General features: G+C 41.2%; 1 protein-coding gene across 1 annotated transcript in view; it reads left to right on the top strand.

Annotated features, from left to right (window-relative positions):
• trpm3 (transient receptor potential cation channel, subfamily M, member 3) overlaps positions 1-18,219 on the top strand; it is a 118,703-nt gene that overhangs the window by 63,251 nt on the left and 37,233 nt on the right. The window contains exons 3-8 of the mRNA XM_070904358.1: positions 1,081-1,282; positions 2,571-2,784; positions 4,499-4,623; positions 5,954-6,125; positions 16,568-16,742; positions 17,216-17,339. Coding sequence (XP_070760459.1) covers positions 1,081-1,282; positions 2,571-2,784; positions 4,499-4,623; positions 5,954-6,125; positions 16,568-16,742; positions 17,216-17,339 — 1,012 coding nt within the window. The remainder of the gene's footprint in view (positions 1-1,080; positions 1,283-2,570; positions 2,785-4,498; positions 4,624-5,953; positions 6,126-16,567; positions 16,743-17,215; positions 17,340-18,219) is intronic.

Here is an 18,219-nt window from a genome sequence, read left to right as displayed (position 1 = left end):
GCAGTTCATGAAGTTAGTAAAATATTCTTCATCATTTTAAAAGATGATTAATTTTTAGCAACACAGCCCACAGGAGCGCACTGCTAATCAGTGTAGCAAAGTGTAACTGTGAGAGTGCACTTATAAGGGCCTTGTCTGTATAATAATAATACTATAACTTGATTGGAAAGATAAGAGCTCTTATGTAAATGTAATGAACTTTGAGAGAGACACTCATCATCCCAGCGTTCCTCTCATTCTGCTTTGCACCGTCACAGTGACGTCATCGAAACCTTTACTACAGCTGAGGTTGCTGGTTAGGGTGACAAACTCAGAGAGGCAAGTCTAATTCCTGCAGTACCAGCTCTCATGCACACTCACAGGAAATGTCACTGTTTGTTAAGTAAACAAAATTAGCATAACTGGAGGAAAGCGTGTGGAAGCCAGGATGTGGGGAAAGGGATGTTCCTCAAGATCAAATCAACTTTTCTCTTTTTAGTCAAAAACACTTGTGTTGACGCATAAGGCAGAAGGAGGCAAAGTACCTTTGGTAAGAGATGACGGAAACATGAAGTGATAATCAAAGCCTTCTGACTTCCTTCCTCCCAGGGCTCCCACTCCATCCCGTAAGGTTAAAACACAGCATATGAAAGCTGCATTCAGTGCATCTGAATACTACAATCCATAGAGCTGTCATTCTGCTAACTCCTGTAGTTGCTGAGAGGGAGGAGGAGAACAAGGGAGAGAAATAGACAGAGGCAAAAAGAGACAGAGCCAGTGCAAGATTGCAGGGGCCTTCTGCTTCTCTTCTCCCAATCAGGAGATGAAAGTCAGATGGCATGCCAAGTCACTTCAGCCATGCCCACCTCAAACTGCTAGGCACATGACTACAGCAGCTCTCACGCTTGTTCTCTCCCTCTCTCTCTCTCTCTCTCTCCCTCTCTCTCTCTCTCTCTCTCTCTCTCTCTCTCTCTCTCTCTCTCTCTCTCTCTCTCTCTCACCCTGTTTGTTTTCCTTCTCGATGCTACAGTAGCTACTCTTGTGGCTTCACTTATCTTAGTAATAGTATCTTAGTCACTTTTTCTTTCTCCACTCATCCAGGTGCTGTTGTGGTCGTCTGATAGGTCAGCATGTGGGTCTGCCCCCGGGCATCTCATCCAGTCAGAATGATAAGGCAGAGCGTTTGGCCAAGAATGACAGCCTGTCGGAGAAGTGGTCAATCAGCAAACACACACAGCTCAGCCCCACTGATGCCTTCGGCACCATTGAGTTCCAGGGAGGAGGGCACTCCAACAAAGCCATGGTGACTCCTATAACAAATCTACTGTCCTGCAGAAACCTTGCTTCTGGAGATAGTAAACATCCCAGAACAACCTAACAGTTTTGGAAGTCCAAAAATACACATCCAAACAATACAAAGGGAGCAAGCAGTGAAGTTATGAGACTTGTGGCTTCTGACGGAAACGCTCCCTTGTGTTAATAAGTGTGGTTGTGAAAACGGTAGAATGTAATGGAGAAATGCATCATTCCCCCAAATGTTGTGAACTTGTGTGAAAGATGACAAATGAATGGATGTCAAGAAGGAGACAAGTAACATGGCATGAGTTGTCAAAGATAGAGTAGACTGAGTGGTCCCAGCTGAATATACTGTAAGAAGAGGATTGTAAAAAAAAAGGCAGTAGCGAAAGCGGAAAGTGCATAATAATTGAATGTTATTTGTAGATATTTTCCTCAGCAGCAGTAAACTGATGCAGATTGACGGCACACAGGTACAGAAGAGGAAAGTGTTAGATGCTTGGCTGACTGAAATGAATTCCCTCCTTGATCTGGATGGCACAGTTATACCAGCGCTGGGAAAATGGTTGAATATCCCAATGATTGCCAAGTTTTTTGTCAATTAATAGATCTCATACATAGTCCAAATATAAATGTAAATTACATGTAATGAAGACTCATCTGGAGCCCTTTGTATCTTCCTAATATAATTATTATGTAATTACATATAATTTTAATATATGATTATAATTTAAAAGACTTTATGGTCTAGACACTGCAGCAGATAAAATCTTGCCTGAGGAATCGACCATCCCAAAAGTAGTCTGACTGTACATGTTATTAGTCTGTGACAGAATCCCGTCATACATACTGAAGCATTCAGGGAGTTCAGATGATTAAGGCTGAATCATGTCTGATTTATTCCCAGTGTTGAATTATTCATCCAGACACATGTCAGGTTGGATGTCTGAGGGTGAATTAGGTAGATAAACAGATGTTCTATAATGCATGTGGTTCTTCAATCATAGCAAACATCTGTTCAATACTGTTGTAGGTTGAAAAATGAAAGCCATACATTCGGGCAGGTCTGCAACACTGATCCATGTGATATTTGTCTGTTTCATTTTGGCTTCGTAGATAAGTTTCACATTGAATGCTTTTATAACATGTAGTGCATGCACATACAGTATGTTCATGTAAGTGTTCCTGTTTGTGTGTTTATGTCTCAGGCACATGCAGACTTCAAGTCATCATGTGTCTGAGGGCGATGCAGATGTGCTACTGTGCATCACTAACATATGCCCCACTGTTTTCAGTACGTGCGAGTGTCTTATGACACCAAGCCTGACCTGCTGCTCCACCTGATGACCAAGGAGTGGCAGCTGGATCTGCCCAAGCTGCTCATCTCAGTCCACGGGGGCCTGCAGAACTTTGAATTACAGCCCAAACTCAAACAGGTCTTTGGCAAAGGGCTCATCAAGGCTGCCATGACAACAGGGGCCTGGATCTTTACCGGAGGGGTCAACACAGGTGAAGTATAGTACATACACGCAGCTTATTTTGAGAACTAATGTAAAACAATATTTGATATCAGGAAAAAGGTGCTACATTCCCTTAAATGTAAATATTTGGTAAAAAATATTTAATTGAGGATATATTGTATCAGCAATGTGCAGCCTTGCTCTTTATAGTGGGCTATGAGTGGCCATGTACTCTAGGAGTACGATGAGTGTGTTCAAATGTTCTTCATAAGTTATCAGCTATTAAATAACTATTTATCAAGCCCCTCAGGGCTGTAAGGATATTGAACCACTGGATCACTGCGAAAGGGTTCTTTTAGGTATATTACGAGCACTCAGCTATACTTAGAGACACTCACACACTCACTCTTATCGCTGAGAGTCAACGAAAAGGTGTCACATTTAGACCAAAAGGTGTATTTGATTACTCTGTACGACAGACTGTGACGGAAAAGAGTGAGGAGGCAATTTGGGCTATTATGGACTTTTCAAGGGGTGGTATTTCATTGAAAGCAATATAGGATTTCCCTGTTTGAGTCGAGAAGAATCGTGGTTGTGGAGTAGATCCGCTTAAGACCCTGGTGATTAAGGAGATCTCTTACAGCAGCTGGATGAATTTGGCCTGGAGCAGGATTTATGGGGTGCTCAGTAGACTGGATCTTAGGAGGTGGATGGTTGGAAGTGTAAAAGCAGTCCAGTCTGACAGCAACAAGATGATTGGGTAACAGTGTTTGTGACAAAATAAGATTTGTTGAAATGAATATAGGGAAAACCCAAAAGTCAGCTGAGAGATTGACAGAACATGAATGATGTATAAATGTAGAGTTATGCATATGGAAAGTAATCTCCGTGAGTGAACTTGAGCTCCACTATGTTTCTGATCTTGGTAAGCTATGGATAGTGGCATGAAGTCTTAAAATTGGTAAATGCAAATGTAGGTGTAGTATCTTGAAACTTAACATAGCTATTATTTATGTTCTATAAAGGCAGCTTTACCTTCGGTCAAACATTATGAGTGGTGTTGATATTGGAATTCTTATCAGCGCTGTTTCACTTTGCCTTCAATAAAGGAGTTCACAGTTTGTATTGTTCTTGTATTGTTTCCCGGTCTACAAAAAAGAGAAGCATTTTTAGTGACTTAGATTAAAATTACAAGGCTTGAAATAAGAAAAAAGACAATAGACAATAATGTGTAATAGGAGAGATAAGAACAGATGGAAAGGAGTGACGCAGTGTTGGATGCTGTAGAGTGCCCACACTTGAATGCAGAAAGGAGTACGTAATAGAGAGTACGATTTAGTGACAGAATGGGCGCAGAGGCAAGAAAGAGGAAGAGAGAGGCCTGAATAATGGATGGAGGGATGGATTGGAGAGACTGTTGAGGGTGGAGGTGGAGAAAGAATGAATGTCAGCAGGAGAGATGGGATAAGATGGCCTCCAGGTCTGACTGCGGCTCCCCTGAGGACAACAACTAGAGGCCTGCAGCTACAACCTGTCTGCGTTTGAAGCTGTGTGTGTATGTGGGAGTGTGTGTGCATTCACGCTGTTGTCTTCTGCGCCTAATAGATTCCGTTCCTTCCTTCACAGCAGAGTGTGTCATTATCTAAACTGATTTTGTTATCTGTTGTCTGTCCTTCTCTCAAACACTCTTAAACATTTATGCACACACACACACACACACACACACACACACACACACACACACATTGACCTAACACACACAGGGGTGATTCGCCATGTGGGGGATGCACTGAAAGACCATGCCTCCAAGTCAAGGGGGAAGATCTGCACCATTGGCATTGCTCCATGGGGCATTGTAGAAAATCAAGAGGATCTTGTTGGCAAAGACGTGAGTATCTGGGAACAAACAAACAGAACAGTATGAAACAGAGTTGGCGCTTGACTGCTCAAAGCCCTCATTTGCGTGTATATGTGAAAAACGTCACGTGCAGTTCACAGTTGCCAAAGCCTGTAAATTGCAGTTGACAATTTATTAACTGATATGCTGAGTAAGCCAATCCAGTCTGTGATAAACTCTCCTTCAAAGTGAGTTGGACAGCTGGCGGAACCACATGAGACTGCGGAGCACATGCTGACTCATTCAAATCTCTGGAATCAATGTTACGTTATAGTTAAAGTTTCATCAGAAGGCGCTGCACGCTGTCCAACCGAACAAGTCAAGCAGAGCCAATTAACGTCGGTGGCTGAAATGAGATTATTAAGTGCACGCTTGATTGGTCCCAACTGTACGCCTAATGACCAGATGAGTTTACCTCAGATTGTCAGGCGCTGCTGCAGGAGACCTAATCCAGCCATTAATGTTGTATTAATATTTGCCCAGTTTTTAGTATGATTTAGTGTAACTTTAATAACAGTACAATAAATGTGCTGTTTAAATTATGGATTGTGTAAATGCATTGGGGGTATTTCTGAGCTGTTCTTGCAGTAGAACCAGCTGTAGACAGCAGTAGCTCTTGAAAATACATAGGTGAATACAGAGTCTTTCAGGTTTTTTATTATTTCTAAAGAGCCTGACACAAGCTCTATACTTGTTCTATAAATGTTGTCTTAAAGGGGTACTCCAGTTATTTAGTACTGCACTTCCACAGAGTTGGAGGACTCACAAGAGACAGATTTTATAAACAATTGTCAAAATCGGTGCAGCAGAGGCAAACAAACCCTGACTTTTAGTCTCTAGTATGGGTCAAGCTCCAAAATGCTGGATCCTATATTTTGCATGATGCAACCAGTAGCCTCTCTTCGTTAGTCTCTCTTTGCCTGCGAAATGCTTATGCCTCTATGCTCCGATTTGTAACATAAGTTTGCCATTACAAATTTGTAGCCTCCAAGCCCAAACCACAATAATCCCTGAGGACATCATCAGGGTCATTTTTTCAAACTTTGCAAAGCTTCCTCCAAAGCCACATGACATTAACTGTTTCTGAGGTAGTACTTAGTAAATTGAATTTGAGGTGTTAAATCCTTTAATTAAAACTCTTGAATGAGAACATACTGTAATGTTCAGTATTACAAAATTAATTTTTACCTGTACTTGGGTTACACGCCCTTGTTATCATTAAACCATACATTTCTCCTTTGTCAAGTTGCCACATACCCCTGTCAGCCGTGGGCTTCTCAGATGTTTGCGTAATTGTTAAATGTTATCTTCTCTTGGCTAGGTGGTGCGTCCATACCAGACCATGTCCAACCCTATGAGCAAGTTGACGGTTCTAAACAGTCTCCACTCCCACTTCATCCTGGCAGACAATGGCACCACGGGAAAGTATGGCGCTGAGGTCAAACTGCGACGCCAGCTCGAGAAACACATCTCCCTGCAGAAGATCAACACACGTGAGTGGAATTAACTATATGTGCCTATCAGGGCTGTTGCTGGACTGACCTACTTACCCTAAATTAGAGGAGGTGTTATTAAATGACACGGTGAGTGATAACAACATAATGAAACTGTAATCCTTGTTTTATCAACGACACCACTGCGGGTTAATTGGGTTCAAAATCTATTTTATAGCAGACTAAAATTATCATTACCTGTTTTATACTGAACACATGCTGTCAGACAGTGTATTTTTAGCCAGCTGTGATATAACTCGATGAGCCTTTGAAACTGTCCCTCCCTTCAGGAGGAGTTTATTTTTTCTTTCAAAGCCTCCTGACAGCTCAGATGAACTCCTCAAATGAACCTGCTTCATAATCCTTGTCTCCCTGTTCTGGGGTGTCGCACAAAGCTACCAAACACAGACATAATGACCAGCACACGACCACTGTACATGTACGTACACACATACTGGCAGCGTGGTGGTGCAGGGGTTGGCACTGTCGGACGGGAGGTAAAGCTTGGTAGAGCGGGTTGGGGGCCCGATGGAGGCCAGCACCTTGCATGGCAGCTCGGTCTCCGTTGGTGTGTGAATGTGTGTGTGTGAATGGGTGAACTGTAAAGCTCTTTGGGAACAGTTATGATTGAAAAGTGCTATATAAGTGAAGACCATTTACATACTGTACATACTGTTCTGCAGACACATCAAGTACATTAAGTTGTCCAACACACATAAATGAAAAGTACATCAGATATGTTTGTATTTTTTTAAAGCATTTTTTACCTTTATTTGAAACTTAATAGACAAACCAATCAGAAGATGGTACATAGGAGGCATTTTAAACCACTGGGTCAACATCACTGATGACAGGATGGCCTAATTTTTTGTGTATTTTTGTATATTTTGACAGACACATGAATAACAGGGTATTAAAAGACTTTGCTGTTGAAGCTATTCTGCATTCCTGTGCAGTCTTTAAAATGTGTTGCATCAAAAGTACATTATGCTCATAAAAGGGCAGCAAGAGTGTGTTTGAATTCTTTTCTGTGTCAAAAGACGTAGGTGTTCATGTCCTGTGTGTATATGAATGTGTATTTGAGTCTGCACATGCACATATTTGCCTTTGTGTGGAGTGTTCATTTACCGTTGAGCCCTTGTCACATTGCATTTCAATTTCCACATTATACCTTAGCTAGAAACCACATGGATTTGCATAAATACAAAATGCATTTCCTTCCTTCCTCTCATTCTCTCTTTCTGTCTCTCACACATAGACACAAACAAAGACACAAGCACGCTCAAAACCTTCCTGATACCCTTTAAATATATTTCTCAATTGCCTCACACAGCATTGTCTTAGAATGTGTTGGGGCCGGGAACAAACCTGAGTCAGAGAAATGTTGTTTGCAGCCATGATTTATTTGTTATTACCTTCTTTTGTTGTCAACATAAAGCCATTCTATAATCATTTCCTCAGGGTTTGGGTGACATTAACGCGAATGTTTTAACATCAATGCTTATTTAAAAAACTGAAGGTGTCAGGAAATAGATTGTACCAAATGGATATGTGGTTACTGTGTCGAGAGCAATATCATGACTCAAACTTTACCTTTGTCAACACCATTTCTGCTCACTGTCAGACCTACTGATGCTCGCTGATAGAGACTGTGTAACCACTACCATATTCCTCCTAACTCCTTGACATCGGAGATTTAAGAAATGTCCCTTTGACAGGATACACAAATGTACTTCTTCCGTGTTCACCATCCAGTCATGTGACCTATGGACTTCCCTTTGTCATCCTATGCCTGGACTCATACAAAAGGGGCTGGGAAGGCAAAGGGACGCCCAGTCGTCATACAAGCATCTGACCATCCATATGATGGTGATAAACTGTACCGCCTGTAATATTTCCCTTGCCTGACAAGCTTTAATATATATCTGGTCCAAGGTGAGCACAGGTACAGCCTGGGATCTACTAATGAAACACGTTGATAGGTGACCATGTGCACTCAAGGGATGCCACGGTGAGGAAGTTTTCCCACCAGTCAGTGAACTCATGACAACACAGCTGTTTACCGATTACATCGGACATTTTACAAGGGTGACACGGTTGTAGGCACGCGGGATGGCTGTTGTTTACAACAGTTGCCTTGTTAATATTGTCAGGGAACATTGTCAGGTTCCCTAAAAGCATTGGCTTTAAATCCAAAATATTGCCAAAAAAGCAACACATTTTCCACCAAAAGAGGGTAACATACAAAAAAAAGAGTTAAACACACTGCTGACAAACTCACCACCTATCCATTTTCTTGTAGTATGAATGTATGAATGCTACAATTCATGTTGCACAGTTTTTCAAGTAAATATGCAGCCCCAGTGTGTGATTACTTCACGTGTATATGTATCTGTATGATGTACTGTACTTTGTTGTGCGTATGTATCCTTTACTTCCCATTCCCCGCTGTATGGGTTGGCAGACAAGGACCATTTCTTGATTTGATTACCGGTTCACGGTCAATCGAGGAGTGCATCAATTCTCCTCACAGCAGGGCTCCTGTGGGATCCCAGTGTAGCCTGAGGTCCTGTCAAGGGAAAGGAGGGTAAAGAAAGTAAAGAGGGAAAAAGCAGTTTAGTTTGAATGGCCTAACATGTGGGTTGTGGACCACAGGTAACCACAAGCTCTTTTTTTTTCTTTTGTTTTTCTCTTGAAACACAGTCACACACACTGCACAAAAACACAAGATGAAAGACGTGCGGTGGAATGATACACGTAATCTCCCCCTGTGGTATTTTTGTGATGTCTGGGCAATCTTGTAGCTAATCCTACTGTGCCTGTGTGTGATTTTCCATGCAACGGCTATCACCATGTCACTGCCGGAAATGCCGTAGCAATTAAATTGGCTCCACAATGTCATAACACAGTTTTTATATATGGGAATCGATTCTATAGCCTACAACAAATTAATGGGCGTTTTGGTCTGACTACACTCAAGTTATAAAAAAAAAATTATGTTGCAAACAATGTCTTAACAAACCTTCTAGGTCATGATCATTTTACTGAAACCTCGCTACATTTTAATATCTTGTTGCCACAAGATATTTGTGGTCATTTTGCACATTGCACATTTCCATTGCAAGTTATGGCAGCACCATTGGCTCCTGCTAAAACTCATCATTGGAGCACAGCTGTGAAGTCCCCTACACATTTTAACACCACCCTTGGTGACAAGACGTGTGTGTTCCCTCTGCATACTTTCTCCTCCAGTCTTTACTGTATATTTGATGTTGTGGAAGGTGGTGCCTCCTGTGGTTTTGTACCCTCTTAAGTGGAAAGTGGACAAGAATATCTTAGGGACAGCTCTGCTTGGGGGTAAAAGAAATGTTTTAAGTATAAATGTAAAACTGTGGTTGGGAGGCTGTAAATATGGTGGATGGAGCCAGCACATTCACGCGCTAGAGTAAACATTTGGCGCTGTGCCGTGCCGTGCCGCACATGCATGGCTCTCCTGAGACTTGTTCAGCCGGACGTGGTCTAGCTTGATAGAACATGGACAGAAATGCAGATGCAAATGAGCCTGGATTACTGTGACAAGGATTCATCTTAGGTAGCACAGGACACTTCACATGCAATCAGAGGGACAAAGCTTGTAACCAGTGATCCTGAACATACATTGCATAATCATATACAAATTGTTAATTTAAAAAAATGTATTGCTCATCCAAAGACACTCTCATTTAAGGTCACACACACAGGGACATATTTCCTATTTAACTTCTCCTTACAATCTCCTGAAGCTAGCAGACATTGTCAAACTCAAAGATGAGGAAAATCAATGAAATGATTGGCACCATTCAGCACAGCTCACTCAACCGCTGCACAGCTCTTTTGACGTGTCTCCAGCAGTGGCCATAATGCTTTTTAATCCCACACCTGTGTCAGAGAGATGACACGTAAAAGAGGCAGAGAGGAGAGTGAGAAAATGAAGACAGAGAAAAGGGATTGAGGGCAAGCAGAGAGGGAAGAGAATTATATAAAGAGTGAAGGACGTGTGAAGCAGCTGAGGAGGATGCAGGCAGTGAGACGAGATATTACCTTGAGGTGTCTTCACTGAAAAAACAGGATGAAGTAGGGAAAAGGACATAACAGGCTTCATCTGTCAATGTTTTCTTATTTTCTCTCTTAAAATTGAACAAGAAAAAAATAAGAAAACCCTGCCTCTTATTCACTCACGCTTTTGTTTTTCTTGCACACGTGAAAATTAAATTGGATGCACATGTCAGGCTCAAAGAGGAATAAAAGTTAGTTATCTATACAAGTTCAGATAAAGTCTTCGAGAATGAATGAGGCACCTTGAGTGTGCCCTCTTCCGTTTCACTTAAATGACTTGGACCATTAAAAATGGGCGTACTTTGTATATTGAATGTGTGCATAAGTCTAGGCGCGTGTGTGTTAACACTGTGTCTACCGTGTAACCTTCACTGACCCTCCGATAGCGCTGGTTTCATTAATCACAGCATAGGTAAAAGATGAAGTAGCTGAGGTAATTGAATCCAGAAGCCATAAGGCCTTGCTTTGCAGATTAGCTGTGACATTGTGACCTCCACCTTGAAGCAGCCCATACAGAAAAGATTATAGTTAAGCTATGGGACATGGGAAGTCAAGAGGGTTGTAGTACTCTTCTTTCAAGCACTATGAGTGCCCGGACAAACTCTTGATTTCTCAGATATAGCTTATAATGTTGCCCCTTTGTGTACTGTCCAACTGCGTGACCAACTGGATTACTTGTTCTTTGACACGTATCACACAGCAGCAGTGTCACCCTCTGCTGAATGTGACTGTATCCAATAAAGCACAAATATCAGGAAAATATTTCGGAGAAAAGCTTGTAAATTATTAATTCATTCAAAGTCCATTTAAATGTTTATAATTTAATTCATACAATTACTGGCACTATTGTCTCTAAAAGAGTGACATAAATTAATATTAGTTTTTCATGAGCCCTCTGGTCAGCAGTCTAGTTCTCTGAGGTGGTGCTGCATTGATGACTGGTTAAATCAACACTGTGGGGATGAATCAGTGGATAAAATATGTGCGGGCACATGAGAATAAGCATACAGAGACAGTGTGGGGACAGCTGAAGTCATTGGGGGTAAGGCGTGTTCATGCTCGAATGGATCCAAAAAAAACATGTCAAAATGATAAACATGAACTACCAGAGTGTTCAACCCTGTGGTGGAGAGATAACAGAGCCAGTAGTGGGTAAGGCTGGATACAAGACTTACTCCAGGTATGGTTCCAGGTTGAGGATGTGCATGGATGACAACGTGTTATGTGGTGTGGAAAGTAGTGTGAACTGTGGAAAATGTCTTTTGGAAAAGTAGGTGAGACAAAAATAAAAAAAGGGGTGGTGAAATTGTGTTTTTTCTATTTCTCCCTGTCATATAATTTATTATTTTTTACCAATTGTTTCTTCACATGAGTGTTACAAACCCTCTAGGATTATAGGACTATACAATAAATCTAACTTACTGCATTCAAGAATTTCCAATAGTTCACTTATTGGCTGAACTGAGAGTCAAAATAAAGTGACATATTTACAACTACGTAGCACTTGAGACGTGACGACATTTTCACTGTTGCTTTCATGGGTCATTTAAAGGCAATGCAGAGTAGAGATACATATCGTATCTGATCACTTGCTGATACAAAGTGATATGAGCTGAATCCAGAATGATTCAGTCAAAGTCAAACTTCTTTCTTTGTCAAGAAATAAATTCAACTATAGTTAGTTTACAACTAAAACCTAATTTACACTTGTCATTTCAAGTGTTTCATATCAGAATAAAATCCAGATTGTGTCTCATCACAAATCATGTATCTACAAAATATACTTTATATTGATATGTCACTGTATAAATCAGTTCAACGGCCAGCGCAAAGTGGTCTTGGGTGCATGAACTCTGTGGGCGTCTCCAAGTGCACCTGCGATTTTGGTAGCTGCAAAAAACGAATAGAAAAAAAGAATAATTTCTGTACTTACATTAGTTACATCAATATCTATTTAGCTAGCAAGATAACGGCTATCCATAAACTCCATAAACACATGGATCAACTATGAGCGAGCCAGACGCTGTATTGTCTTCAGGGCGTCACACAGCTCCCTCACCCACACAGATCAATGGTCAAACTGATCAGAGATCAGATCAACACAACAATGGCTCGGTGAATCTTATCAATGACCATGTATTTTTTCTGTTGCTTCAAAAAAGACAAGGAGAATTAATTTCAGTGTACCCTTGTCTGCCAGTCTCACAGGGTACAGTGGGTATTTCCACAGACCGCTTACTGACGTTTAATCACTTGGGAGGAGTAAAGCTTACATGTACGTATGTGTCTCAAAGAGACAGATGCATTTACACCTTTTCAGTATCTGGCTAGAATGTGTCTCAAACCAGCGCTCCCGAGGTGTTTTGATCCATTGAATGTCAGTCCCCCTCAGATGCGTCTTTGATGCTATTTTGATATCCGATAGCTATCCGAGCCCTCCAAGACATGTGAAACATGGTGGGGTCTGATATTCCAGTTTTCTGAATATCATTTTAACTCATAATTGCTTAATTTGACTCGTGGGATAATACATTGCCTTCAGTAGATGTAGTCTAATAAACACAAAACACACAAACATACACTATATAATCTTCAGCACTGACAAAATGAGAATACACACATCAACATGCAAACCAATGGGGTAAAATTCCTTTAACCCCAATTTCCCAGTTGTAAAAGTTTTTTCCTTATCATTGACACCATTCACGATTGATTCTCTCTGGCTCACTCGGCCTTGGTGATGCTACAACTCAAAATTGAAATTACTGGTGAGAAGGTGGCCCAGAATTCCTCTGGAAGTCACAACTCGGCTGAAAAAGTGTAGTTTGAGAGAAGTTTTGCCCTTTTAATGTACCGTACCCCCTGACCTTTTGTTCTGCAGCCTGTCAAGTCATGTTGCCTTCACAGATCTGATGTTCCCTGTCTGCTTTAGTTGTTGCTAGGATAATGGTGCTTATGTGTGTGTGTTTTATTTTTTTTTTGTTGTGTGGGTGGGGGGGAGGGGTGCGAAGACAACGACCCACATACTGTAGCACACCTCCTCCAGTCATGCTGATGCTAATTTGACACATACAAGGACAAACTCGCAGACACTCACACACACCCGCACACACAGAGACACACACACGCAGAGGATGAGTCATTGCTGGATCCTTAATTAGGACCATTTAAGCATGTTATGTGTGTCTCGCTTACACGCTCCTCTTTCCCTCCCTAATTCCTTTTGCTCCTCGTTGCTTCCTCATCTCGCAGGCTGGATAAATATAGAAAGTTGTGGCCATGGATGCTCATCGACCACCTCTCTCCTTTTTTTCTGCCTCTTCTTTTTCACACTTTTTTCAGGGTATTTCCCCCCCCGAGAGATAAGATGTGGGCACTGGGTTAAAGCTATGTATGAGATACAGAGAGACAAGGGAGGGAAGGAGAGAGTTTGATGATTGTGTTATGTGATGCGTTGGAGTGTGTGAATGGTGCATCGATACAGTCAGTACAAGAATAGGGGGTGGAAAGGCTGAATGCGTTGAGAGAGACAGAACAGAGTGTACAGTATAAGGTTTTTGTCCACAGAATATACTAAATATAGATATGTCACTGTATAAATCAGTATATTTGTTATTGTTACCCCCCCTCCCCCCCCCCCAAAAAAAAAAAATTCCTGGACACGGTGGTTTATTTTGATTATTAAAAAGTCGTATTAAAAAGCATAATAATATAAGAATCTGGATGACATTTTGATTATTCATTAATTGATTTTTACTTTGCACATGCTCAATGACCAGCGCAAAGTGGTAGCACGTCTCCAATGCACCTGCTATTTTGGTTCATGTATGTACAGCAGCGCAAAGTGGATGAAGTGGAATATAAATCGGACGATGTGGTGATTGATAAATGCAGACTGATTTAAAGTTCCTGCTTTAAACATATTAAACATTTTTTATGCCAAAGCATCTACTGGATGGGGAGTGTTTAATTAAATTAGTTTATTTGCATTTCAAGTATTAATTACGTTATTGTTATTATTGTAAGTATTTAGTTAGCTCTTGTTTATAAAATCACCAAAGTGGCACCAGATGTAATATCGACAACTTGTTTTGTGTTGCCTCTTTTGAATGAACCTCCCACCTATTCAAATGATATCGATTTTTTTACACAAAAGGAAATCAGAACATATACAAAGTGAATAAATAAAAATTGTGATAAATGGAGAGAATAAAACACAGATGTATATGGACAGTCCACTGCACAACAGTGTTGCAGAGTAAACACTTGGTGAACTTCAGTAAGAAGGACTGCATCTTCACTAAATGCTAAAAATAAACAGATTAGCTCTCCAGCTATGGGTTTTTATTTCCATCTAGAACAATAGATATTCTTCTGAAAGTGCCGACTCATGTAACCACACTGCCTGTGTTCAAATACTTTTATGTGTTTATTTGATATAAAAGGAGAGTTCAGACCACAAAATCCGCCTCCACAGATAAAATAATTCAAAGGACTCTACAGTTTTGTAACAATCACAGGATTAAATTTAGAAAAAAGTGTACAATTGCAACTTCAGTAGAAGCAGCAGTTGGCGGAGCATTAATACTGCTAAGTTTAGGGCTTCAATTCCCACTCAAGCTTTCAGAAACAGCACTGGACTGTGTGACAGTTTATTAAAAATCGAAAATCAGGACACGTCATGTCCATGGATAATTCAAATGTCTGTAAAACTAAACGTTTCACACGTATCACACATTTTCTTAATTAGAAAAACAAGCAGTGCATGGGAGGTCAAAAGCCATCCTAAAATGTGGCCGTTGTTTTGGAGTAGTCAGGCAAAAGAGAATTTTATTTCATTTGTGGTTTATTTACGTGTGTGTGCGCGCCTCTATCTGTATTTGTGTGTGTGTGTGTGTGTGTGTGTGTGCAGGCAGAACTTTCTCCTACCAATTAGCCATGACACAGCTGTGCTTTCCCCTCCTCATCTGCTCCTCGGTGGGTTTCAGTTGAACAATAATCTGCTTTAGATACTGCCGCGCTGCTTCCAAAGCTCACTAGTCATCAATATCAATGCTTGATCTGACACAACTGCAAGCTCACACACACATGCACACATGCAGGTAACAGCCAAAATAGACATCCAAAAGAAATGGTAGAATCAGATACAAAACGCAAGTCATTAGTCTGCTTCTCTCTCCCATTCAGCCCTGTTGATGTATGGTCGTGTGATGTGTTGTGGCACAGTGACGTTTTAGCTCTTTGAAGTAGGCGAGGCCCCTAAAATATTCTCCTTATGTAACTGTCCTTGTTGCGAGGCCGCATGAGGCTGTGTGACGCAAAGAGTAATGGCGGGTATGCCTCTGAATGTGTGTATGTGTGTGCCCTTACAGTATGTAAGCACGCATCTGTATGTGCCCGTCTGCCTGCTTGTTGGAGAGACAGACTATGCTTTCTCCTCTGTGAATTATGCAGACCAGGGCGAGGGTCCAGGGCGGGGAAGATCCGGCAGCTACACAGCTTTTGAATTAGAAGAGTCAAAACACCAGGAAGAAAACACAACCACATGAAGCAGAATGGGAGGGAGGGGACGAGAACGGAGTGGCTATAGAAAGAAAAACGGGGGAGAGGAAGACAGGAAGTGAGACAGGGAGTAGGAAATGGATTGGACTGAGACCACTAAAAGGGGAAAGGGGTGAGAGGGAATGGGACACTGGGGTTTACAGGATTTATGGTGTCTTAAAGGCGATGTTCAGTTGTGTAATGGGAAATAGATTACGGAAAAGGAAACCAGAGGCAGGAAAGGGAGCAGCACAAGCAAGTTTGGCGATAAATCTCATATCTACAGTGCCACCTGTACATGGTCTCACCGTGTGCAGTAAAACCCACCTGCTAATTACGCATAGTTACCCTAAATAGCCTGATTAGCAGGCAAGGAGCCATTTTTGTGTGGAACAGTGGGGGGTTTATCAGTGAAACTCACTCTCTTTCTACCTCACACACACACACACACACACACACACGTCCATGCCACAGGAACAAAGTGGGCTGGTTATTTTTGGTACAGGTACTTTTTTTAAAAACCTCTCGACCATAGGTAGAAAGCATACAGTGTCTTGACAATACAGTCATGAGACATCACAAGTGTCACATTTGCACCTTGTTAACAAATTTGTGTTTAGTTTTTCTATTTACAGATCAAATATTACTGATGTAATGAAGCCTATTTATTGACTATCCTTGTGTTTCTTTTCTATCCTTAACTTCCCTCTTCGCTCTCTTCACATTTCTGTCCCTTCTTCTGTATCCGCTCTACAACCACTCTCCACTCTCTGTTTCTCGTTGCTCCCACTTGTTTTCATGTGCAGGTATCGGTCAGGGTGTGCCGGTGGTGGCTTTGATCGTAGAGGGCGGTCCGAATGTGATCTCCATTGTACTGGAGTACCTCAGGGACACACCTCCTGTCCCTGTGGTGGTGTGTGACGGCAGCGGCAGGGCCTCAGACATCTTGGCCTTTGGACACAAATACTCTGAGGAGGGAGGGTATGCACTCACATGTGCACATTTAGCTGTAATCCAACGACAAACAGTTACTAATACAATTGTTATCCAGTGTGGAAAACATTGTGGAAAAAGATTGTTTGTAATCCGAATGTCATGTATACTGTAGATGCAGCTAAGCAGAAACAGATATGGTATTAGGATAATAACCTGAAGTGATGCAAGAACTTGTAAAAAATGTATACACTTTCTGAAATGTGCTGATGCATTACTTTAATAACACACAGTAAACATTCCTCACGAGACGCACAATGAATGTTTTTACAGCTTCATGTATCCAGTTACAGATGAAGGTAAACTGATCACATCTCACCAAGGACTCGTAGTGTTGAGAGCTCCAGTCAACCTTGGTTTCACTCAATGACAAACAAATCGAATTTGCCCGCCTCCCCCTAACCATTTTCTTCTCCTTACCTCTATCTGACCCCCTTCCCCACATCTCTCTGCCTCTACAGAATAATTAACGAGTCTCTAAGAGACCAGTTGCTGGTGACCATCCAGAAGACTTTCACCTACAGCCGCACACAGGCCCAACATCTGTTCATCATTCTCATGGAGTGCATGAAGAAGAAGGAGCTGGTGAGTGTCACTTTCATACATGTGCACAGCAAACACACATGCACAAACAATATATATATATATATATATATACAGTGAGCAGTATATACACAAAAAATTGAAGCACAGACAAACGCACACACTCTCTCTCTCTCACACACAAACACACACACACACATACACCATTAAACTACTAACAACAACATCACCATTCACTTAATCTTTGATGTCTGCAATCCGTGTACCTTTATCTATATCGATTTCCTATTATGAAACGAAAACTGGAAAATCTTTTAACAATGTTTTAAAAAACAGAAATAGAGCCATTTTACATTTAATTTTGTTTCCTTATTAAGGATTTTGAAATACTGAGTTAAACACAAAAAATCTAGTTTTCATGACTTCAAATTGCAAAATGGGGGCGATTTTCAATGATCTTTGTTAATAAAAGATGAACTGGCTGGCCACTGCTTTGGCGTTTGACAGGCAAGATGTAAGCATTCTTCTCTGCTCTGTTTGCTTGTTGACTAGCTATTGTATTTTCAACATGGTTGTAAATTGCTTAGCCTATTTATAATTTTGTCCAATAGTGATGAAAAAAGTAGGATACATTCTAGCCGATTTACTTATTCTATGGTCAGGGATTGATATTTTTAATGGATTTGTCAAATAAAGCTTCCTCATCATGAAACTTTTATTGAAGCAATTATTACAGCATCTTTTATGCATGCCATGTAATGTTAAGTGGATGTAAATGTATTCAGATGACGTTCGGGACCAAATGGCCTCCACCTTGGAAGTCTGTATCCCTTTGGCTGTGTTTAAGTCAAGACACACGTCGTGTCAAGTGTGGCAGTCACACACATCCCTATCCTGAGGAGTCTCAGTCCCTTTAGAGCAC

The sequence above is a fragment of the Enoplosus armatus genome, chromosome 4 (assembly GCF_043641665.1).
Source record: "Enoplosus armatus isolate fEnoArm2 chromosome 4, fEnoArm2.hap1, whole genome shotgun sequence".
Lineage (NCBI taxonomy): Eukaryota > Metazoa > Chordata > Actinopteri > Centrarchiformes > Enoplosidae > Enoplosus > Enoplosus armatus.
The sequence above is the reverse complement of the archived record's forward strand: the minus strand, read 5'-3'. Positions and strand labels throughout refer to the sequence as shown.